General features: G+C 46.9%; 1 protein-coding gene across 1 annotated transcript; it reads right to left on the reverse strand.

The window, feature by feature from the left end:
• Positions 1 to 24841, reverse strand: CCDC78 (coiled-coil domain containing 78). The gene is made up of 15 exons (XM_070955313.1): positions 24770 to 24841; positions 22016 to 22147; positions 21404 to 21490; positions 20684 to 20863; positions 18548 to 18724; positions 18403 to 18456; positions 17636 to 17724; positions 14574 to 14652; positions 13294 to 13419; positions 11885 to 12078; positions 10855 to 11029; positions 9158 to 9198; positions 3356 to 3446; positions 1185 to 1285; positions 1 to 127 (listed from the first exon to the last, which is right to left on the reverse strand). The coding sequence occupies exons 1-15, from the start codon at positions 24839 to 24841 to the stop codon at positions 1 to 3; spliced, it is 1725 nt and encodes a 574-aa protein (XP_070811414.1).
• Positions 24842 to 25204: the final 363 nt, after the last annotated feature.

Raw genomic sequence — 25204 nt, forward strand, 5'->3', positions numbered from 1 at the left:
CTACATTTCCTTGCTGAGGTTCCTTTGGGACATCAAAAATACTGGAAACTCAGGTGCTTCAGCAGTCAATGCTTGGGATCCGTCTGCTCCTAGGAGTCTGCGCATTCTCACAATCTCCTGCTTGTATCTGCAATGGAAGCAAAGAGGAGATCATGGGTACTTACTTCTACTGAGAGAATCCAGGTTATCCAGCAGCTTCCAGTGCGAAACATAAGGAGACCAAAGAGGGTAGGAGACAGGCAAATAAATGAACTCACCTGGGAGAGGTTTAACCTGTGTCATCCTTCAGCGTTTGGGAACCAGAGAGACCTGAAGCTTTCATCTTGGAATTTTTGAAAGCTCAGGATGAAGACTGACAATGCTGGCTTCGAGGGCCAGATCAGCATTGTAGTTTGCGGTGGAGTGGGGGGGCAGAGAGTGGGGGGAGATGGAACGGATGCCTCCTGCAGCACCCTGCCAGCCAAAATGGGGCACCGGGGGGGCGCTGCACACAGCCTCCTCTGCCTCATTTTTGCCCTCCATTGCCTCCTGCAGTACTCTGCCAGCCAAAAACAGGCCGTACCGGGGCCCCCCACGGCCTGTTTTTGGCCTCCAGCAGGCCGGTCCTTTGATATTTATTTATTAATTATTTATTTCATTATATTTATATACCGCCCCCTCTCCCGAGGGACTCGGGGCGGTGAACAGCCAGCAAATAAAATACACAGATACAAAATTTAAAACAATATTAAAATCCAATTAAATCAATTTGGCCCATAGCTAAAAAACCCTATATTAAAACCCCTAATTTTTTAAAAACAATTCTTTTTAAAAAGAGTAGGTCAGGCCAGCCCGGCTTGATGAAACAAAAACGTCTTTAGGGCAGTTCGGAAAGCACGAAGGTCAGGGATCCGCCGTATCTCTGGGGGCAACTCGTTCCAGAGGGTAGGTGCCCCCACAGAGAATGCTCTCCCCCTGGGGGCCGCCAGCCGGCATTGTCTGGCCGACGGCACCCTGAAGAGGCCCTCTCTGTGGGAGCGTACTGGTCGGTGGGAGGCTACCGGTGGCAGAAGACGGTCTTGTAAGTACCCGGGCCAGCTCCATGGGCTGGATTTAATCACTCCGCAGGCCGGAGAACAGCCCGCTGGCCTTGAGTTTGACACCCCTGCTATAGACCCAAAGAGAAGTTTTGCCTTTGGTCTCACCTCACCAGGTGTTTGTCCACATATTCCTGCAGTTCAACCACCTGCTCTTCTGCTACCATCGCCCGGGCCAGCAGCTGGCTTCTCTCCCTTTCCAGTTCCACCTGAAGTCGTGGGAAGGGAAGCAGAGATCATGAAGGATGACCAATAACCAAATGCCTGTAGAGGAGAACTCTCGGCTCTTCACAGTACAGTAGACTTGAACCCCAGTTGTAAATACTAAACCTACTTTTATTATAGAGTTGCAGATTCTTGAAACTCTGAGTGTGCCTCTTTCCTCCTTGTTTTTATCCTAAAGAGTCACCTCGAGGCGAGATGGCTGGCAAATAAATCTTTTTGGCAACCTTCAGTCTCAAAAGACTATGGCAGTGATGGCTAATGTTTTTGCCATTGCATGCCAAAAGCAGGGGGAACGTGGGGGGTTGCACGTTCATGCCCATACCCATAATTCTATGCGCCCTGCCCCACGAGTGTGCGACATCCCCCCACCCCCACGCTCCCCACGCTTTTGGCATGAAATGGCACAGTGGCCCCGGTAGGCCCATTTTTTGCTCTCCCCAGGCTCCAGAGCTTCTCTAGGAGCCTGGGGAGGGCAAAAACAGCCTTTCCCATACCCCCCAGAGGCCGGAAATGGCCCGTTTGCCAACTTCCAGTCCCAACGGCAAGCGGGCCATTTCCGGCCTCCGGATGGCTTCTGGGGGGTGGGGAAGGCCGTTTTCGCCCTCCCTAGGCTCCTAGAGGCTCTGGAGCCTGGGGAGAGCAAAAAATGGGCCTTCCACACCCCACACCCCACATTCCAGGCCTTCCGGAGGCAGGAAACAGCCTATTTCCCTACTTCTGGGTGGCCCAGAAGATGCTGAGCTCCTGTGCCCACTGATATGGCTCCGCATGCCACCTGTGGCACATGTGCCATAGGTTCGCTATCACGGGACTATGGAAAGAGGTCCTAAAACAGCATCTGGTGTGATCCAAGAGTGGCAATCCCTTCCACACTGAAGGCAGATATATTCTGTCCCCTGCCCAGCCCCCAGATTTTGCTGGTTCCGGGACTGCCTCTTTGCCTCGGCCTGCCGACCAAGTGTCTCTTCGAATTGGAGACGACCGTGCTGTGACTTTAGCCTCCAGGCTGAACGATCAGAGGTCAAGGTTTCCCAGTCGTTAATGTCCATTCCCAAGGCCTTTAGGTCCCTCTTGCAGATATCCTTATATCGCAGCTGTGGTCTCCCTCTAAGGCGCTTTCCCTGCACTAGTTCTCCATACAGGAGATCTTTCGGAATCCGACCATCAGCCATTCTCACGACATGCCCAAGCCAGTGTAGACGTCATTGTTTCAATAGTGTACGCATGCTAGAAATTCCAGCACATTCCAAGACTGCGCTATTTGGAACTTTGTCATGCCAGGTAATGCCAAGGATACGTCGGAAACAGCACATATAAAAGGTGTTCAAATTTCTCTCCTGTCATGCGTAAAGGGTGCAAGACAATAAATCTAATAACTAGATAAATAAATAAACAATTTAATGTAGAATGAGAACTAGGGAGGGATGATAAAATCGGAGACGTTTTCTCGAATTACTTTTCTGTTTCGGGACTCAGACTTCTCTTATCTGCCTTCTGCTTTGACAAGTGGCTCTTCCTTAAGGTTATTCTCACAGTTTGTTACAAGTACAGAGATGGTCTCGAAGGAAATATCATGTAGCAATCGATGGGAAAATAACTCAGAGAATAAGAAAGAAACTCAGGATTGACTCTGGTATAAGAGGGAAGGAAGGGAAAACAGCATCCAGCTTCCAAGATTACCCTTTAGCGATAAAGTGGAAGAAAATTATACATTGAGACTTATAAGATAGGTAAACTGACTCTACTTTATTGTAAACTTATATTAACAGAATCTTGCTAGTTTGAAAGTACAATCCTCCACCGCCCCCCCCATCTTCTTCACAGCCCAAGTAACTAAGGGAGGGTCCCTTCTGAGTCTTTTGACCCACCCGCTATCCATCTGTGGGCTATGCTGTCTCTTATCTGATTGTTCCCTATGCAAAATCTCATTGACGGGTCTCCCAAGGTCTTTCTCTTGTACCAATATCTCATCAATCAATAGGGGGACTTGGAAAAATGCACGCCTCAGTCCTTTTGTTGATGGACATGCCACATTCTTGGAGAGTTTTACTTACTTGAGTAGTGTGGGTAAATTCCCGTAGCTGCTTCCTGAGTTCAGCCCAGCCCTCGCCCTCCAACAGAGTAGGCACAGGGAGAGGCAGGACACTGTGAATTAAAAAGAGGCACCATTGTTACGCTGTCGGGGCTGTGCATGGATAACCCTTTTACCTTGACTACTGAATTCACGCATTTCTCAAAACATTAAGCCATTAACTAACCCAGGGGTTGGCAACCTTACACTCAAAGAGCCACAAAGGGCCTAACCGGAAGCCCCCGTTCAATTCTGGAGCTGACCAGAAGTCCGGTTCCCCCACCATAGAGTCTCCTAGCACGGCATCCTTTTTCCTCTGCCTCTCCTAAGCGAAAGCCCTATCAATTGTGGAGCCGACTGGCGAGAAGGAGCTGCAGCAGAGGGATGAAAGAGCCACATGCGGCTCCAGAGCCACGGGTTGCTGACCCCTGAACTAACCAAACAGATTAACTGAATTGGAAGGGACCTTGTAGGTCATCTAGTCCAACCCACTGCCCAAGCAGGAGATCCTACACCATTTCTAACAGATGGCAGTCCAGTCTCTTCTTGAAAGCTTCCAGGGATGAAGCTCCCACAACTTCTGAAGGCAACGTCTGTTCCATTGGTTGATTGTTCTCACTGTCAGAAAATTCCTCCTTATTTCCAAGTTGAATCTCTCCTTGACTGGTTTCCATCCATTATTCCTTGTCTGGGCTTCAGGTGCTTTGGAAAATAGCTTGACTACCTCCTCTCTGAGGCAGCCCCTCAAATATTGGAACACTGCTATCAGTCAACCAGCTTTAACATTCGCCAAGGTTACTTGATTAGGTTACTTGCAGCTACTTGATATGTAACTGATCTAGGTAAAGATATTGAAACAGCCAGGATAAAGGGCTGTGAGAATAACCTTGAGAGACGGGAGGAAAATCTGCAGCCTAGACAAAGGTCTGATGAATGAAAAGAGGAGGAAGAAGACAGCAATGAACAGCAAGGAGAAGGAGTTGTGATGGGGAGATGCCTACTAAATTGGCTCTGCAATAGAGTATCTGCTTTGCAGGCCTGGGTTCCACATGGGTGGTGTGGCCTAGAGGTGGAGCTCTCGCCTCACAATCAGGAGATTGTGAGTTTGATCCTAGGTAGAGGCAGATATTTCTCTTTCTGGGCAGAATGTGAATATATCTGCTATACAAAACTCCGCATTGGCAACAGGAAGGGCATCCGGCCAGTAAACACACTGCTAGCTCCATTCAGTTGCCCAGACTCCACCCCGCAAGGGATTATGGGGTCGTTAAAAGAAGATGATGATGATGATGTCTGGATTTCACATTCAAGCTCAGATGTCTCCAAAACCACAGCCTTATCCAGTGATGAAATCCAAATTTTTTTACTACTGGTTCTGTGGACGTGGCTTGGTGAGTGTGGCAGGGGAAGGATAGAGCAAAATCCCTATTCCCTCCCCACTCCTGGGGGAAAGATACTGCAAAATCTTCATTCCCACCCCACTCTGGGGCCAGCCAAAGGTGGTATCTGCCAGTTCTCTGAACTACTCAAAATTTCCGCTACCAGGTCTCCAGAACCTGCTGGATTTCACCCCTGACCTTATCCCTGGAGAAGACCTGTGGTAACCAGGATCTCTTACAATCCTTATGCACTGGATAACAACCGTCTGCTGTCTGAAGGGAGCTGTGGTACTAATAAACCTGGAAATGAGGGAGGAGGGAGGAATGAAGGAAGACTGGAAAAGAAGGGAGGGAAGGAGAGAAGGAGTAATGGTGGAAGGGGAAGGGAAGGGAGGAAGAAAGGAAGGGCCGATATCAAGCTGATGGGTTCATCGCTCTCCCACTGCCTAAGGCAAAGCCCTCTCCCTTGTAGCACTGATGATGTTACCTAGTTGGGTAATGAAATGTCTGCAAGAAAACTGCCTCACCAATTCTGTCAGCAACCCCAAATTTGGCTCAGTGGCTAAGACGCTCAGCTTGTCGATCGAAAGGTCGGCAGTTCAGCGGTTCGAATCCCTAGTGCCGCATAACGGGGTGAGCTCCCGTCACTTGTCCCAGCTTCTGCCAACCTAGCAGTTTGAAAGCAGGTAATAAAAAATGCAAGTAGAAAAATAGGGACCATTTTTGATGGGAAGGTAACAGCGTTCTGTGCGCCTTTGGCGTTGAGTCATGCCGGCCACATGACCACGGAGACGTCTTCGGACAGCGCTGGCTCTTCGGCTTTGAAACGGAGATGAGCACCGCCCCCTAGAGTCGGGAACGACTAGCACATATGTGCGAGGGGAACCTTTACCTTTACCTTTAAACATCCCGAGATTGAGCCAAACTGGGTACAAACCCGGTTTTTGCACAAAAGAAGCCTTCTCTTTATAAAAAATGGAGGTGAGAAATGCTGGGAAGGAGGCCCCACCATCTCTTGACCTTCGCCCATCTTTTATTCTGGAGGGGTGTGTTTTTTTTTGTCCTTCAGGGAGCAAATCCCCTCACTTCACTTGCGGGGTGTTGAGGCTAGGTGATCTCATCGTGGGGAAATATGCGAGCGAGCCGTGGGAAAGTTTGGCCGAGTTGGTCCGAGTCTCGCATAAGTAAAATATAGGTCACTTTTGATGTTTGGAGAATTCTGACTGTAATAAAAGAATGGAATGAACGGAGGAATGCATTGTGCTCCAATTTACATGTTCGGAGGAGGGGGGACACACGGATTTGGGATACCCAGAGCTCCCTCTGGAGGGTTGTCCGTTGCCGCCAGGAATTCTCCATCTCTCTTTTTTCAGCAATTTAAAAGAAAGAGAGATCGACATTTTTTTAACAGCCAGGTCTGGGCTTGGAAATGCCTGTTTATAAAAGCAAATAAATTGGTGGTGTTTGCACCAATCAGCCCTTTAAATTTTATTTTAGGTTGGCGTTTAGCGTTAGGCCTCTCAAACAGCCTTTTTTTTTTTGGCCAGATAAGCAAAATAAAGCATTAATCATGTACAAGCTTGGGGCTTCCCTTCCCCCTTTTGGTGTTCGGCCTGTGCCCGTTTTGTGAATGTGAGAAGCACTTTTGTTTCCCGGGCGTTTTAATGATGTAGCCGGGGCTTAATTGTGAATGCTTCCATTGAAAATGCTTCATGCTCTGTGGTTTAGGAAAGAGGATCGATAGATAAATGCTTCAAGGCAGGGCGCCTTCTTAGGTTTCCGCTTGCATGCGCCGTCTTTCTATATGCGAGTTTGAAAGGGTTGTTTTTTTTTTTTCAGGGGTGAAATTCAGCAGGTTCTGACAAGTTCTGGAGAACCGGTAGTGGAAATTTTGAATAGTTCGGAGAACCGGTAAATACCACCTCTGGCTGGCACCAGAGTGGGGTGGGAATGGAGAGTTTGCAGTATCCTTCCCCTTGAGTGGGGTGGGAATCAGTGGTGAAATCCACATTTTTTTACTACTGGTTCTGTGGGCGTGGCTTGGTGGGCATGGCAGGGGAAGGATACTGCAAAATTCCCATTCCCTCCCCACTCCAGGGGAAGGATACTGCAAAATCCCCATTCCCTCCCCACTCCAGGGGAAGAATACTGCAAAATCCCCATTCCCACCCCACTCCAGGGGAAGGATACTGCAAAATCCCCATGCCCTCCCCACTCCAGAGGAAGGATACTGCAAAATCCCCATTCCCACCCCACTCCAGGGGAAGGATACTGCAAAATCCCCATGCCCTCCCCACTCCAGAGGAAGGATATTGCAAAATCTCCATTCCCACCCCAATCTGAGGCCAGCCAGAGGTGGTATTTGCCGGTTCTCCGAACTACTCAAAATTTCCACTACCGGTTCTCCAGAACCTGTCAGAACCTGCTGGATTTCATTCCTGGTGGGAATGGGGATTTTGCAGTATCCTTCCCCCCAGGAGTAGGAAGGGAATGGGGATTTTGCAATATCCTTCCCCCAGTAGTGGGGAGGGAATGGGGATTTTGCAGTATCCTTCCCCTGGAGTGGGGTGGGAATGGAGATTTTGCAGTATCCTTCCCCTGGAGTGGGGAGGCAATGGAGATTTTGCAGTATCCTTCCCCTACCACACCCACCAAGCTACGCTCACAGAACCGGTAGTAAAAAAAATTGAATTCCACCACTGGTATTTTTTTAATTATTTTGTGTGTGTGTGTGTGTGTGTGTGTGTGTGTGTGTGTGTGTGTGTGGGCTTTGGGTCTGCTCCCTTTTTGCAAAACGTGATAAATATTGTGGAACGTCTTGCCTTCCGAGTTGAGGAAAGCCCCCCAATCTTTTGGCCTTCCGCAAAGGGGTCAAAACATGGCTGTGGGGGGACACGGGGGCCCCTCACTGAGACTCTACAACAGGAGTTCCCAACCTGGGGGGGTGAGGGTGGGGGGGCAAGACAATATTCCAGGGGGTGCAAAAACTTGGGTTTAAAATTTTCAAAATGATAGCGTATGTGCATAATTATATGCATATAATTATTTATTTTTGTAAGGGGTGCGAGAATATATCAGAAGTGTTTTAGGGCTGCAGGATATGGAAAAGGTTGGGACCCCCTGCTCTAGAAAGAGTGCAGAAAAGAGCAACCAGGATGATTAGGGGATTGGAGGCTAAAACATACGATGAACGGTTGCAGGAACTGGGCATGGCTAGTCTAGTGAAGAGAAGGACCAAGGGAGACATGATGGCAGTCTTCCAGTATTTGAGGGGCTGCCACAGAGAGGAGGAAGGGGATCAAGCCATTTTCCAAAGCACCTGAAGGCCAGACAAGGAAGAATGGATGGAAACTGATCATGGAGAGATTCAACCTGGAAATAAGGAGGAATTTTCTGACAGTGAGAACAGTCAACCGATGGAAGAGAAGTTGCCTTCAGAAGTTGTGGGAACTTCATCACTGGAAGCTTTCAAGAAGAGACCGGACTGCCATCTGTCAGAAATGGTGTAGGATCTCCTGCTTGGGTGGGGGGTTGGACTAGATGACCTACAAGGTCCCTTCCAACTCTTATTCTGAGCGGCATAACCATGGGGTAGGCTGGCTCCATGAGAACACGCCCCCCCTGCTGCCTCCTCGACTTACAACCATTCATCTAGCGACCATTCCAAGTTACAACAGCAAAGAAAAAGTGACTCCTGACTGTTTTCCCCGTTTGCGACCTTCGTGGCATTCCCCGTGATCACGTGATCAAAATTTGGAGGCTTGGCACCTGGCTGGTACTTGTGACAGTTGTCAGTGTCATGTGATCCCCGTTTTGAGACCTTCTGACAATCATAGTCAACGGGAAAGACAGATTCACTTCACGACCGGGTTATTAGCTTAACTACTGCAGGGATTCCCTTAATGACTGTGGCAAGAAAGGTCGTAAAACGGGACAAAATTCACTTAACACCTGTCCTGCTTAGCAACAGAAACTTTGGGCTCCCGTTGAGGTCGTAAGTGGGGGACTGCCTGTATTACTTTTGATTAATGTTATCTTAGCTGTTCGGTTTTTCAGTTTTGTTTTGTTTTTTTAATTTGATTTATATGCCGCCCTTCTCCGGAGACTCAGGGCGGCTTACAATGCGTTAAGCAATAGCCTTCATTCTTTTGTATATTTATACAAAGTCAGCTTATTGCCCCCACAAACTGGGTCCTCAATTCACCTACCTTAGAAAGGATGGAAGGCTGAGTTAACCTTGAGCCTTGGCGAGATTCGAACCTGCAGTAATTGCAGGCATCTGGTCTTAATAACCAGCTTAATAACAGGGTGCCTTAGACCACTGTACTACCAAGGCTCTTTTCTCTCTGAATCTGTAATAAAGATTTGAATTCATAGGAGCCCCATGGAGAGGGAGACGTACTCACTGAGAAGACGTTCCAGAGATCGTTTTTTCATTTAGTTTTACCTAAAACAACAGAAACAGGGGGGAAAAAAACAATGAATTTGTGATTAGATGGATGTCCTGCCTTTATTTTATTACAACTGAAGATGTGACACAGTGATCTCCCCTGCTGTTTCCCTCAAAGTCACCCTGTGAGGTGAGTTGGGTTGAGACCGAGTGAGGCAGGGACTGGCCAGGGATGGGTTTCACGTACTGCAGAGGTGGTATTCTACTGGTTTGAACCGGTTCGCCCAAACGGTCTTTATGCCGTCCTATTTCTGCACATTTTGATGCCGTGCGCATGCGTGCAAGCCGTGCGCGTGAGCAAAGTACATGCACGGAGTGTCCCGTGCGCTCACATTTGCGAACCGGTAGGGAAGGTAAGTGAATCCCACCTCTGAAAAACAAGGTGATTCATTAAAGCAGCCCTGTGAACTTAGTTACAGACGGGTGGGTTCTAAAATTTTTTACTACCAGTTTTGTGGGCGTGGCTTGATGGTCAGGTGACAGTTCTTTAGGATTTAGCAGAGGTACTGGTCTACCAGGCTTTTAACTGCTTACAGAGCTGTACCGGTCTACTCATTTGTTTTTGGAGGCACCGGTCTACTCATTTGTTTTTGGAGGCACCGGTCTACTCATTTGTTTTAGGAGGCACCGGTCCACCCATTTGTTCTTGAAGCGTTCCGGTCTACCCATTTGTTTTTGGAGGCACCAGTCTACCCATTTGTTTTTGGAGGCACCGGTCTACCCATTTGTTTTTGGAGGCACCGGTCTTGTTTTTTGAGCGCTCTGGTCTACCACCACACTGCCTTTTAACACTAATCAGCTATAGGGCGGCCCTTTGAAGCCCCGCGGCAAGAGTTTAAACAGTTTTTTTCCTTCTAGCCGATCAGCTGGGACTCGGGAGGCAGCGAATAGATTGGGGGTGGGGCCAAATAAAAGATAAGAATAATGCGGGGGGTGGGAGGACCCAGCTCCCGAACAAAGAGAACCGGTTCGTTGACGTCATATCGTCACCGCTACCGGCTCAGCCGAACCGGGAGGAACCCACCACTGGTTACAGACATGGGTGTTTTAATGAGTTGGCGCTTTTGTCCAAAGCAATTTAAACTTTCGACTCGAAGCGCAGAGCACAACTTGAAAAATGGTTGGCAGCAGGTGGCCGCCTGTGGTTGACCTTGGCTGAGGTCAGAACGTGATGTAGGGCTAAACCTGGTTAGTATTTAGATAGAAGATCTTCGGGAAGTCCCAAGACAGTGGACTAGATTGATAAATTAAAAAGAGAAGGCAAAGAAAAAAAAAAAGAGAAGACAAAAGAAGCAAAGCTTCTTCTCCGGGAACATTGCATTGCTAACTAGGGCATACAAAACGTTTGCCAGACCATGGGGGCATTGAATTATCGGTGTGGGCATATGCGCATGCGACACCCCACCCCGCGCCCCCCCTCTTTTGGCACGCGACGGCAAAAAGGTTAACCCTTACTGGTATAGGGCCTCCTGCTGGAGCAAGGATTGGACTAGAAGACTTCCAAGGTCTCTTCCAGCTCTATTCTCAATTATTCCTTTATGTTTATTCTGCCCATTCCTAATGTTGAATGTATTGAAGGATAGGTCAATTCAAGGATTGACCTCCCCAGCCTCATAAGATCCCCTTCCAGGGAAAAGTACGTTGTGGACTCACCTTCATCTGCAACTCATAGAGTTGTCCCTCCAGATTGGCTTTGTCTTCCCGCAACCGATTTAACTCTTGCGAGGTGTTGGTCAGCAGTTCAGCGTCCGTGATGGAGAAATAGTGCTCCGGTGGGCCAGGATCCAGATCGTGAGAGCTCAGCAACCGGATTTGTTCACGTTGTATCCTATCACCAATCAAACATGTCATTGACCCCAGATCTACAGTCTCGGCTATAAGGATCATAAGACAGTACCAGAAAGGTTATTAAACAGGGGAGCTATTCAGCAGGTCCTGGAGAACCGGTAGCGGAAATTTTGAGTAGTTCAGAGAACCGGTAGTAAAAATTCTGACTGGCCCCGCCCCCATCTATTCTCTGCCTCCCAAGTCCCAGCTGATTGGGAGGAAATGGGGATTTTGCAGTAACCTTCCCCTGGAGTGGCGTGGGAATGGAGATTTTACAGTATCTTTCCCCTGCCATGCCCACCAAGCCACGCCCACAGAACCGGTAGTAACAAAATTTGAAACCCACCCCTGGAGCAAGCCCCATACTAGCACTGATGATGTTAGCTAGTTGGGTAATAAAATGTCTGTAAGCAAACTACTAAGCTCAGAGAGTACCAAGGACTCTGCAGAGCCAGGTATTTTAGAAGATGTAACATCTTATTTATTTATTTATTTATTGGTTCAATTTATATGCCGCCCTTTTCCGGAGACTCAGGGCGGCTTACAATGCGTTAAGCAATAGCCTTCATACTTTTGTATATACCTGCTTAGTAGGGCTTTCGTCCCCCCCGCAAAAGCGGTGTTCTTTTTTATACAAAGTCAGCTTATTGCCTCCACAATCCGGGTCCTCATTTTACCTACCTCGAAAGGATGGAAGGCTGAGTCAACCTTGAGCCTGGTGAGATTCAAACTCGCAGTAATTGCAGGCAGCTGGTGTTACTTAACAGCACTTTAATCTGCTGCGCCACCAAGGCTCTTCTGGGTCTCAGTCTAGGTTTTAGGGTTTTCTGTCCTCCACCTTGGCCCCTTCTCTTACCTGTAGGCAATGAGTAGACCCTCATGCTTCTTGACCAAATTCTGCATGCGCTTCTTGTAACCGCGAGCAGCTCTCGCCAGCTGTTCCTCCCGAGATTTATAGGAAGCCCGGATGTCTTTCAACATGTTGCCCACAAAACGCTTCATTTGAGTGGGTTCCCTTTTAGCCGTTGACGATGTACTATCGGTGTATTCCTTGAAATACAAATACATTTGGTGAGACTAGAGAATGGGGCACTCTAGCATTAACTGCTTACTGACCTATCAGGTCACTGATACATTTGGAATAGGAAGAATGAAACTGGGGGAAATAAGGAACTGAAAGTACCAAATGGCTGAAAGCTTCAAATGTACACGGGTGTTTACGGAAAGTGACGGTCAGTAAGAAAGAACAGGGAAGTGAAACCGTGGAATGCGTATGTCAGTACAAAGGAAAGTATAAGACAGTGATGGCGAACAGAGGTAGGATTCAGCCGGTTCGCACCACTTCGGGAGAACCGGTTGTTAACTTTCTGAGCAGTTTGGAAAACTGGTTGTTGGAAGAAATCATTAGGGCAGAAAACTGGTTGTTAAATTACTTGAATCCCACCACTGATGGTGAACCTTTTCGGCACCGAGTGGCCAAACCGGAATGTGTGTGCAATGCCATGCATGTGTGTACATGTGCATGTGCCGGAGCGCTGGAAACCTGAAGACCAATTGGCCGGTGCGCTCATGCCTGTTTTTTGGCTGTTTTTCAGGCTGTTTTTGGACTGTTTTTTGGGCTGTTTTCAGGCTGCTTTTCAGGCCATTTTCAGGCTGTTTTCGAGATGTTTTCAGGCTGTTTTTTGGGATGTTTTCGGGCTATTTTTCCAGACGTTTTCAGGCTGGTTTTTGGGCTGTTTTTTGGGCCGTTTTCAGGCTGTTTTTTGGGCAGTTTTCAGGTTGTTTTTCAGGCTGTTTTTTGGGCCGTTTTCAGGCTGTTTGGGGGGCCATTTTCAGGCTGTTTTGGGGGACGTTTTCAGGCTGCTTTTCAGGCCATTTTCAGGCTGTTTTTCGGGCTGTTTTTCGGGCCATTTTCAGGCTGTTTTTTGGGCTGTTTTCAGGCTGTTTTTCAGGCTGTTTTCAGGCTGTTTTTCGGGCTGTTTTTTGGGCCGTTTTCAGGCTGTTTTTTGGGCCATTTTCAGGCTGTTTTTTGGGATGTTTTTGGGCTATTTTTCCAGACATTTTCAGGCTGTTTTTTGGGCTGGTTTTTGGGCCGTTTTCAGGCTGTTTTTCGGGCCATTTTCAGGCTGTTTTTTGGGATGTTTTCGGGCTATTTTTCCAGACGTTTTCAGGCCAGAAAATGGCCTGAAAACAGCCCAACAAATGCCCCCAAAAGGCTGGGAAACCACCTGGGAATCGCACACACCCCCAATGAGAAATACTTACTGCCAGATCTGTGATGTACTGAACAAGGCGTGAGCGGTATTCCTCATTCAGCTCTTTGAGTTGTAACTGTAGCCTGGAATTCTCGGACTCAACCTCTTGAAGATGGCCTTGGGAGGACAGCAATATCTGTAGCCCCAGGAGAGAAAAATGTACAGGTTGTCCTCGATTTACGACCAAAATTGGAACTTGCTTTAAGGAAATGAGGACTAGGTAGGACCTCCACATTCCCAAACACTCTTACGCCTTTGAATCTGGAGTGCTGGGATATTTTTTGTTAGATGGATAAAACAATAAAGGTGGGATGAAAAATATAAAATAATAATTTAAACAAAGAGGTTGGAAGAAGGAATGGAATGAGAAAAGAGCTGAGGGGACTAACTGCAACATATGGTGATCTTGGACCAATCACCAGGAGATGGTGAGTTCTAGTCCCACCTTAATCATGAAAGCCAAACTGGGTGCCTTTGGGCCAATCACCAGGAGATGGTGAATTCTAGTCCTGCCTTAGGTATGAAAGCCAAACTGGGTGCCTTTGGGCCAATCACCAGGAGATGGTGAGTTCTAGTCCTGCCTTAGACATGAAAGCAAAATTGGGTGACCATGGACCAATCACCAGGAGCTGGTGAGTTCTAGTCCTGCCTTAGGCATGAAAGCCAAACTGGGTGCCTTTAGGCCAATCACCAGGAGATGGTGATTTCTAGTCCCCCCTTAGGTATAAAAACCGGCTTGGTGACTTTGAGCTAGTCCATCTCTTAGTCCAACCCCCTCACAGGGTGGTTATGGGGAAAATAGGAGGAAGAGTATTAAAGATACTGTCTGCCTTGAGCTACTTACAAAATAATAACGGCTTGTCTCCGCTAAAAGCCATTGATGGTTTTTATTGAGTATTTATTTATTTATTTTATTTATTTAATCTAATTTCATACCGCCCTTCTCCCAAAGGACTCAGGGTGGTGCACAGCCAAAGATAAAACAAACACATATATAAAATTTAAAAGCAATTTAAAAACATATAGTACTAGTACTATCTTTATAGTACAGTTCCATTAACGGAATCTTGCTAGTCTGAAAGTTCCCCTCCCTTCCTTTGCTTTTACTCTCTGGAAAACTGGGGAGGGTCCCTCCTGAAATGTCCTCCACATTCTGCCTCCTTCTCTGAGCTGACATACCTTTTACATGCTGGTTTTCCAGTCTCTGACTTTCCCTCCTGTATCCCAAGGCCATTCTCACATACCGTTACCCATCCCTTTGCATAAAAAGCAGGACCGATTGATCCTCACCGCCGACTCTTCTGCCAGTTTATGCTGCGTGTGCCGAATTGCTTTCTTGGCCTCCTGCAATTCCTTGCCCATGGTGATCCTGGAGACACCAAAAACAACATACCCGTATTTTTTGGAATATAAGACACTCCGGAGTATAAGACGCACCTTAGTTTTTGGGGAGGAAAATAAGAAAAGAAAATCTGCCTCGGCCTACCAGCATCCGTCGGTATTCATCTGGCTAGCGTCCTGTCAGTGTGTGAGAGAATTGAGGGCTGTTTGGAAACTGAAACAGTATTTGCTGTGTGAGCAACAAGGAAGGAGACAGCAAGGAGCCTGGGCGTGACTTAGGTCAACTGTGCATGCTGTGCTTATCTCTGAAACTAAAACTGAAACTGAAACTCCTCTCCTCTGCTTGTGTTGGAAAACCTGCTTTTGGAATTGTATATTTACTTTATATTATATATAAAGGGAAGTTTTTTAATCCTGCTGAATCAGCTACTTGTGTGTGCTTTCTGGAGGCCATTGCTGCTGCAAACTCTGACAATCCTTGCAGCAAATAGCAAACAGCCAGGTCAGCTTCAGCACAATATTGCAGCCTGATTCAGCACGAGCAGCTGATTGGTGGGTGGATCGGCCTTCCAGAATACCCCCAATCAGCTGTTCCAGGCTGCAGGGATCGCCTCCTCTGTGCCTTGCTTTTTTGGCTACATTTGGTGTATAAGACGCACCCAAATTTTCACTCTCTTTTAGGGGGGGGAGGGAATAGTGCGTCTTATACTCTGAAAAATACAGTAAATATTGCACTTTGTCCTTTATTCTTGGTGAGCTGCTCTTCATGGACCAGCAGCTCTGTTTAATGCTTTTAGGCAGATACAGGAGATAGAACAATTAGGGGAAATTAGTGAGGCCTCTCTTTTCTGGCACTTGCTGTTATTTGGAGGCAGGGATATATTTCCCTGTGTCAAGTTTATTTTATTCTTAAACTGAAACAGCAGTGTGGTTCATTCCTCCAAATGTCAGCAAGGCACCAAGGTTTGGTGTCTGGGAAGCTCTGGGCAGTGCCAAAATATGAAATCCTGTGAACACAGATGCTACACTCTTGTCCCAGAGGTGTTTTTTCAAAAGGCAACTGGACTGACTTTGTTTTTCCTTGAAGACGTTTCGCTTCTCATCCAAGAAGCTTTATCCTTCCATACTCCACCATTCAGTCAGAACTGAAGAAGCTTCTTGGATGAGAAGCGAAACGTCCTCAAGGAAAAACAAAATCCGATTGCCTTTTGAAAAAGCACCTTTGGGACAGCCGTGACCTGGATGACTGAGAATCTCCATAGACATGTGCTACATTCTTGTTTCCAATGATCTTGGTGAGGTGGTCCACATTACGTATATGGCTGCCATACGTATATGGCTACCAGTGGTGAAATGTAAAATTTGTTACTACCGGTTCTGTGGGCGTGGCTTGGTGGGAGGGTTAATATGACTGAGTGGGCATGGCCAACTTTTTTATTTATTTATTTATTTATTTATTTTATTTTATTTATATGCCGCCCTTCTCCGGAGACTCAGGGCGGCTTACAATGCGTTAAGCAATAGCCTTCATTCTTTTGTATATTTTATACAAAGGCAGCTTATTGCCCCCACAATCTGGGTCCTCATTTTACCTACCTTAGAAAGGATGGAAGGCTGAGTCAACCTTGAGCCTGGTGAGATTCGAACTTGCAGTAATTGCAGGCAGTTCATGTTAATAACAGTGCTTTAGTCTGCTGCGCTACCAGGGCTCTAACTTTTAACTTTTAAAACCATTTTTTTGGCTGAAGAGGTTGTAAAAAAATGCTTTTAAAAGCCTCTGACGATCCCAGCTGACTTGCCTGATCGGCAGAGACTTTGTTTTTACTTTTAAAAGCATTTTTTTCGGCCAAAGAGGTTGTAGAAAAAATGCTTTTAAAAATAAAATAAAAAGCCTCTGATGATTGTGTGGCTTAGCTGGGCATGGGGGTGGGGAGGGATTTTTGCTACCGGTTCTCCGAACCACCCGCCACCATCGCTACTGGATCGGGCGATCCGGTCCGAACCGGGAGCATTTCACCCCTGATGGCTACGTATATGGAACTACGTATATGGCTGCCATGAAAACCTGAACCTATTCCTTCATTTTGCAACTCTTTGGAATAGAATTGTCCAATAATCGTGACCCAAAACCAGTCTCCTCTGTTTTCAAACCCAAATTTGGAGCCTGCAGTTAGAGGAATGGAACTCCAAATTGTGCAGTCAATGAATGAGCTTTCTCTAGCCTACTGATCATATCAACTTTCGACCTGGAAGAGGTTGGCAGGAAATGGATATTAGCTGTAGTATTTGAGAAATAGAATGTTGAGGAAGATCAGCATCTCAATCTGTAATTCCAAGGGAGAGAGCTGGAATAACCTCTCTCAAATCCACCTCTAGGGCTGCTCTCCATGGTTCTGAACTCAAGTTCTGTTGCTTGTTTTTCTTGTATTGCTGACTTTTTATGGTACTTTTGAGCCTCCTCCTCCTCTCCTCCTCCTCCTCCTCCTCCTCCTCCTCCTCCTCCTCCTCCTCCTCCTCCTCCTCCTCCTCCTCCTCCTCCTCCTTGTGTTGGGTGAAGCATTTGAGATGTCCACCTATATTTTCCTGCTTTTCTTCCGAGGCCAAGCCAAAAGAAGAGGATGATATATGATTAAAAAGGAAGAAGGGATCACAACAATGACAACATCTATCATCTATCAACTTTGGGACAGAAAGAGAAGGTCTTGGATATGCTAAGATTATCCAGAACAAAGAAAATTCCTTTAGCTACAGGTTTGATTTAATACACAAGCAAGTTTCCAATCCTTGGAATTTCTTAAAATGCTTTTAAATGTTGCGGTCCCATATCTGTAAAAGGGTGAAGGAGAAACATATGACAGATCGTTCCAGCTATCTACCTTGGACAACAGTTTCCACTGTTTTTTAACGAATACAATTGGATAGCTAAAATGTTAGAAGCGCATAAAAAATCTGCAAAGCACATGTTCTCAGTTGGTTTAATTAGGACTCGGGTATGGAGAGATCTTACTCACATTCTCTCCTCCAATTTCTGTTGCTGGGAATTGTACATTTCTCTCATTTTTTCCATCTCTTCAGTGATGTGACCTTGGTTTCCAAGTAACTGTTGAAGGGGAAAGCAACCATTCAGACAGAGCTATGTGTCTTCATCACTGTTCATCCTGAATATTTTCAGTCTGGTTCACTTAGATCAGGGGTCAGCAACCTGTGGCTCTGGAGCCTCATGCGGCTCTTTGGGCCCTCTGCTGTGGCTCCCTGTCAGGTGATCACACCACTGACTGGCCCCGCCCCTCGCCCTCCCCTCCCAGTCACTCCTCGCCTGGCTTGAGAAGGTAAGGGCGATGGCAGGGGATGGAGAAGCGGCCATGGCAGAGACAGAGAGATACAGAGAGAGCGGGATTGAGAGACATAGAGAGATACAGAGAGAGAGGGAGAGGGGGGAGAGAGAGGGAGGGAGGGGAGAGAGGGAGGGAGGGAAGGGAGAGAGGGAGGGAGGAAGGGAGAGATGTCAAAAAGATTTTGTAGTTCCCGTTGATTTTTAACAACTGGTTCTCTGCCCTAATGACCGGCTGGGTAGGCATGGCTAGGGGGGTCATGTGACTGGTGGAAGTGAGTGACATTGAGTTGGCCATGCCCACCCAAGTTTTGTGGCTCCTGGTGTTTTCTTTTCTGTGGGAAATGGGTCCAAATGGCTCTTTGAGTATTTAAGGTTGCAGACCCTTGACTTAGATTATAAACTCCATCATTTGGGGGAATGAAGTGGCTGCGCCATTCAACTCACACTTTTCTCCAATTTTTGACGTTCTTGGTCTGAAGCCACCACCACATCTTCAGGCTAAAAGAAACGAAGCATGCATGGGAACAGATCAAGTCGATAAACATCACAATTTGTTCACAACCAAGAGAGGCACAAAGAATGAAGATACCTTGACTTTGCGGGCAGAGAGGCGATGGACCAAGGTTCGCACCCGCTTCACTTCAGCAGACGGTTCTTCAGCTTCAGACTGGGACTCCTTGCTCTTGGTTTGGAGATGGTGTGGATGCTCCTGCTTGGACTTAACCAAGTTAAGTAATTCCCTGCTCAGTTCTTCATTCTTAGAGACCTAACAAATGAGAGAGGGGATGGATACAGTGATCCAACCCGCTCACCCACCCGCCCCAAATAGTTGCAACTTCACAAGATCACTGAATCTTGGAGAGTTCACTGTTCTCATGTGAGATCATGTAGGTGTCACGGTTCCGATGGATGCCCTAATTAAACCATGGTCCTCGAGCCAAGTTTCAAAAGAAATCCAGTTATTTATTAGGAGCAACATGTCAGCAAGTACCCAAGTGAAGTCAGCTCTGCCCCCACATAATTTACACCCCAGTTATGACCCTGTTCCCCCCCCCCTCCTCCCAAGGTGTGTCATAAATCACATTCTCCAACAGAGCACTTTTGAGGGCTGTAGAGATCATGCCTCTCTGGCTGGTTTCAGTAACCTGGGATACAACCTTGAGAAAGGTATGTGTGGAATGTGCTTCTGGTTGTGGCTGCTGTGCTGCTGCTCCGTCAGTCCCCCCCCCCTCTCCTGCCTATGGCAACTCGAGAGCAGGCCAGGGATGCTTTACGAGTTGACAGTAGGATTTTACAGATGAGTCTACTTAAATCTTGCAGTGTTTGATTACCTCGTAAGATGTTGGTCTCTGCTTTTAAAGGCCCTGAAAATATCCCAACTCTAGAACTACTCACTCTTAGGGCATAAAAACAAGCATGATTGTTCCAGCAATTATATGAAGACATTTTGCAATAAAATGGCCTTTGAACTTAAATTTTCAGATTTGGACATCAAGCTTGGCATGTCCTAATTACAACACTTCTACCACTGACCCCTTGATTTCTTCCTTCCCAGTTTGATAAGTTGCTGTGATGGAATGTAGTGGGCCAGATTCCCAGGAGGGAGGGTGTGAATTCCAGAGGAGTAAGAGACAACTCAGTTCAGATAATTTGTGTGAGAGAAAGAGGCTGAAGACGGCTCCTCCCTAATTGTTTCCAGAGTACAAGATTGATGGGGGTATGGTCTGCTTCAGTTTGGCAAGATTCTGTCTATGGGTGAGGAACAATAAAGAAATCTCTTTGGAAGAACCACAAAGTATTTTTTCTTGGTTTTGGGAGCTTGATTCTCCATTCCCACTCCTCCCTTCCCCATCCCACCTTCCTCTTCCACTTCCTTCCTTCCTTCCTTCCATCCATCCATCCATACCATTTTCCTTCCATCCATCCATATCACCTTCCTTCCTTCCTACCTTCCTTCCTATCAATGTCCCTTCCTTCCTTCCTTCCTTCCTTCCTTCCTTCCTTCCTTCCTTCCTTCCTTTCTATAATGTCCCTTCCTTCCTTCCTTCCTTCCATCCATCCATCCATCCTACCTTCCATCCATCCATTCATAACATTTTTTTCCTTCCTTCCTTCCTTCCTTCCTTCCTTCCTTCCTTCCTTCCTTCCTTCCTTCCTATCAATGTCCCTTCCTTCCTTCCATCCATCCATCCATCTTACCTTCCATCCACTCATAACATTTTCCTTCCTTCCTTCCTTCCTTCCTTCCTTCCTTCCTTCCTTCCTTCCTTCCTTCCTATCAATGTCCCTTCCTTCCTTCGTTCCATCCATCCATCCATCTTACCTTCCATCCATTCATAACATTTTCCTTCCTTCCTTCCTTCCTTCCTTCCTTCCTTCCTTCCTTCCTTCCTTCCTTCCTTCCTTCCTATTAATCAATGTCCCTCTCTCCCTCCCTCCCTCCTTCCTCCCTTCCTTCCTGGATTCCCAGGATGAAAGGAGCAAGATACAACTCAGTTCTGACAGTTTGTATGAGAGGGTGAAGACAGCTCCTCCCTACTACCGGTAACTCTCAGCGTCTATGCTTTATGTAGGTGCTAACTTGCTTCAGTTTGGCAAGATTCTGTCTATAGGTGAAGAACAATAACCTGCTTGGGAGAAACATACATGTCTTTCTTGGTTTTTGGGACCTGATAGTTGCCTAGTGTCTGAAGCAGGTGAAGGGTTACTCATGAGCCATTCATACTTCCTGTTCATGCTCCTTGTCCAATATAAGGTAGTTGCTCTTCAAAGCAAGGTACTCGTTCCCCAGCTCTTTGTGGTCATTCTCCAAGGCATGCAGGCGTTCCTGCAAAGCACCACGTTCGCCAGTGGTCCTCTCATCACGGAGCTCAGTCTCCAGAATACGATTCTCCAAGTCCAAGATCTGGGAGAGTAAATCCAGAGAGAGAGAAATGCAGGTCAAAAATAAGCATGGATCAAGAATGGGAATAGGAAAGTAGAACACATCTTAAACAGGGGTGGGCTGCTGGGGGTTTGCCGGCGTTCGGGAGAACCTCTAGCTAAGATTCTGTGCAGCTCAGAGAACCCCCAAATCCCACTCCTGGCTGGCCCTGCCCATCCCCCCCCCCCCGTATCCCATTTTGGATATAGGTAAGTGCAGGGCACACGCAGACATTCTGGGAGGGTGAAAAACGGGCCTACTGGAAATAGGTAGTAGGTTCCGCACTCCAGAGAGCCTCCAGAGCCTGGGGAGGCTGTTTTTGTCCTCCCGGAGGCTTGAAAAAAGCCTCCAGAGCCCTCCCCCCCATGGTGCAGGAGGCTGACTAGGCCACGCCCACCATGGCCACGCCCACCCAGCAACCGGGCAGAGAACCCCTTGCTAAAATTTTTGAAGCCCACCCCTGGAATCAAGTATCAGTTTATAAAGATGCTATAATTAAGTCCCCTACGAAAGATGACATACCAGATTCTTCAGTTCAAAGTTCTCAGCTTCATGTTGTTCTCTCTTTTTATTAGTTTCGATCTGGAAATCGACAAAGTCTTTGGAAATCTACGGAAACAGATACATCAAGCTTACTTTGAAAAAAAGCAGCAAAAATTTGTCCTCTACGCCTCCTTTTAATGACCCCATAACCCCTTGCATGGTGGAATCTGGGCAACTGAATGTTTACTGGCCGGATGCCCTTCCTGTTGCCAGTGCTGAGTTACATATATTCAGCAGATATATTCTCATTGATCCCAGAGAAAGGAATATCTGCCTCCACCTAGGATCGAACTCACAGCCTCCTGATTGTGAGGCGAGAGCTCCACCTCTAGGCCACCGCACCACTCAAATTCGTCCCCTATATGCCCCCTATAAAACCAGAACTGGTGTTCTAGGTGTCCCTAGAAACAGTTGAATGTGACCTTCTGCATGAGGGACATTTTTAGTATTTCCACAGAAAATTGGCCACCCTTGCAAAGCTGATATCTGGGCTTATTGAAGAATCAAGTGCCTCGAACCCAAGAGGAAAGAACAAAATGCTTATTGCTTCTCTTCAGGTTCAACAGAGCAGCAAATTTGTCCCCCTGTTACCTTGAGCTTCTCCTCTTCACTGCGGATCAGCCTGGAGGACAGGTCCGCCTTGGAGATAGCCAGTTGCCCCAGCCTCTCCTGCAATTCTCCCACCTTGCTGTAGAGCCTTTCATTTCGATCTTGCAGCTGAACCTGAGTGAGGAAAGAGGGAGATTCATTGCTCCCGGAGAAGAGTTTTAATAATCAGGCAATTTGATACAATCAAGATCAAGGGAGGTACTAATACCACTCTGTAAAGCCTTAGTAAGACCACACCTAGAATACTGCATCCAGTTTTGGTCACCACACTATAAAGAAGATGTTGAGAGAGTGCAAAGAAGAACAACCAGGATGATCGGGGACTGGAGGCTAAAACATATGAAGAATGGTTACAGGAACTAGGCATGGCTAGTCTAGTGAAGAGAAGGACCAGAGGAGACATGATAGCAGTCTTCCACTACTTGAGGGGCTGCCACAGAGAAGGGGGGGGGGGTCAACTTGATGCTGAAGATGTTGAGACTCTAGAACAGTTGTCTTTAAGCTTGGCAGCTGGTTTGGAGGAAACTTAAGAAAAATGGAAAACAAGTTTGAACACGGCAAGCGGATTATCTCTGGTTTGGGATTAGGGAGAAGATATAGGTAGCTAGCGATAGATAGATAGATAGATAGATAGATAGATAGATAGATAGATAGATAGATAGATAGAATATAGAGAGAGAAGGGAAAGAAGGAACAAGAGATAAATGATAGAGCAAGAGAGTAGATAGATAGATAGATACCGTATTTTTCGAAGTATAAGACGCACCTTAGTTTTTGGGGAGGAAAATAAGAAAAGAGCTGATTGGTAGGTGAATAGGCCTCCCGGTGTACCCCCAATCAGCTGTTCCCAGAAGTGAATTTTAGCAACAGGTTCCTTGGTTGTGAGCTCTGTGCCTTGCTGTTTTTTTCCCAACCTCTGAAACTTCTGAAACTCCTTTTCAGAAAAAACTTTTTTTTTTCTGCCTCTGAACGCCTCCGAAAAAGAGCTTCAGAAAAAAAGGCTTTTTCTCTGAAGCTCTGTTTGGAGGCTTTTTTTCTGAAGTTTCGTTTCTGAGGCTTTTTTTCTGAAGCTTCTTCCAGAGGCTTCTTTCAGCCTCTGAAATCTCTGTTTGCGAGGCTGGGCTGGGCTACATTCGGAGTATAAGATGTACCCAGATTTCCACCCTCTTTTTTGGGAGAAAAAGGTGCATCTCATACTCCAAAAAATACAATAGACAGACAGACAGACAGACAGACAGACAGACAGACAGACAGATGATGGACAGACAGATGATAGATAGATCTCCCCCCCCCAAATGGTGCAGAATTATTTTGAAGGTTATAGATCAGAGATGGCGAACCTTTTCGGCACTGAGTGCCAAAAAGGAAGCGCGCGAGTGTCAGGGCCACAACCTGGAAGAGGAGCTGCCCAGGACGGATGCACACACCCAAAAATGAACTTCCAGTTTCTGGCGCGCATACTGTATGTGGACTGGCCAGCTAGTCTTCCAGGTTTCCGGGCACGTATGCACACATGACAATCAGCTGGCTGGTGCGCATGCTCACACAAGAAAACGGAAGACCAGCTCTTCCAGTTTCCGGCACCGCTAAACGCAAAAAGGCCTGCTGATCGTCATGCACACATGCGCACCAGTGGTGGGTTGCCCCCAGTTCGCACCGGTTCTATAGAACAGGTAGTAAAACTGGCGGGAGGCTCCACCCACTGACCCCGACGTCATTAGAACGCTTCTGTGCATGCGCAGAAGCTTCTGTGCACACGGCCCCATTGCGAGCCGGTAGTAAAGGTATGTAGAACCCACCCCTAATGTGCATCATAAGCCCGGAAGAGGAACATGCTACACCGCGTGTGCCAGGCGGCATGGCTCGGGGACGCGTGCCATAGGTTCACCATCACGGTTATAGTTAGTTACAATAGCTGCCATAGCCTGTTTGAAATGGGAGTTTAAAGCAGGGGTGAAATGCTCCCGGTTCGGACCGGATCACCTGATCTGGTAGCGATGGCGGCGGGTGGTTCCAACGAAAAAATGCTTTTAAAAATTAAAAAAAAGCCTCTGATGATCGCGCAGCTCAGCTGGGATCATCAGAGGCTTTTCAAAGCATTTTTTTCTGCAACCTCCATTTTTTCTGGAGCCTGGATAGCTCAACAGACTAAAAAGCCTGTTATTAACATTCAGCTGTCTGCAATTATTGCAAGTTCGAATCTCTCCAAGGCTCAAGGTTGACTCAGCCTTCCATCCTTTCTAAGGTAGGTAAATTGAGGACCCAGTTTGTGGGGGCAATAAGCTGACTTTGTATAAATATACAAAAGTATGAAGGCTATTGCTTAACGCATTGTAAGCCGCCCTGAGTCTCCAGAGAAGGGTGGCATATAAATCTAATTTAAAAAAAAAAACCACCTCTTGGCCGAAGAGGTAGTAAAAAAAATGCTTTGAAAAGTCTCTGACGATCCCAGCTGAGTTGCCTGATCGGCAGAGGCTTTTCAAAGCATTAGAAAAAAATGCTTTGAAAAGTTTTTTTTAAAAAAATGTTGGCCATGCCCACCCAGTCACATTACCCCACCACCACCAAGCCACGTCCACAGAACCGGTAGTAACAAATTTTACATTTCACCCCTGGTTTAAAGGGATAAAACTGTTCTGGCTATCTCTGCTTCCTGGACCTTGGTTATTATAACACCAATATAACAGGACAGGAAAGCATTTATTTGAACCCTTCTCTTTTTTTCCATCCACTTACATTTTCATTGGTGAGGCACTGAACTTGCTCCCGGAAAGTGCCGAGATCGCTGTACTCAGGACTTTTGGCCATGGAGTCCTAGCAGTGAGGATGAAGCTCTGCCTGCACGGAGCAAAATCCAGGAAGGAGCCAAAGAATATTGTCTGAATGGCAAGGAAGGAAGTTTTTTTTCCTTGTTCTGACGGGCGAAGGCAGGGTTGCTATCAACTCCAGTTGCTAACAGGCGTGGCTCTCAGCTTCGTAGGAAGAGGCAGAGAGACAGGTGTACCTTCCCTCCACCGAAGAATACAACCAGCTTGAGAAAACTCAAATCAAACTTTCTGGAAGAATGCTATCCAAAATAAAGTGAGGTAGTATTAAGATCAGGGGTCTCCAACCTTGGCAACTTTAAGCCTGGCGGACTTCAACTCCCAGAATTCCCCAGCCAGCAAAGCA

The sequence above is a fragment of the Pituophis catenifer genome, unplaced genomic scaffold (genome assembly GCF_029215685.1).
Source record: "Pituophis catenifer annectens isolate HBS135680 unplaced genomic scaffold, rPitCat1.0.hap2 SCAF_16, whole genome shotgun sequence".
In the NCBI taxonomy this organism is placed as follows: Eukaryota; Metazoa; Chordata; class Lepidosauria; order Squamata; family Colubridae; genus Pituophis; species Pituophis catenifer.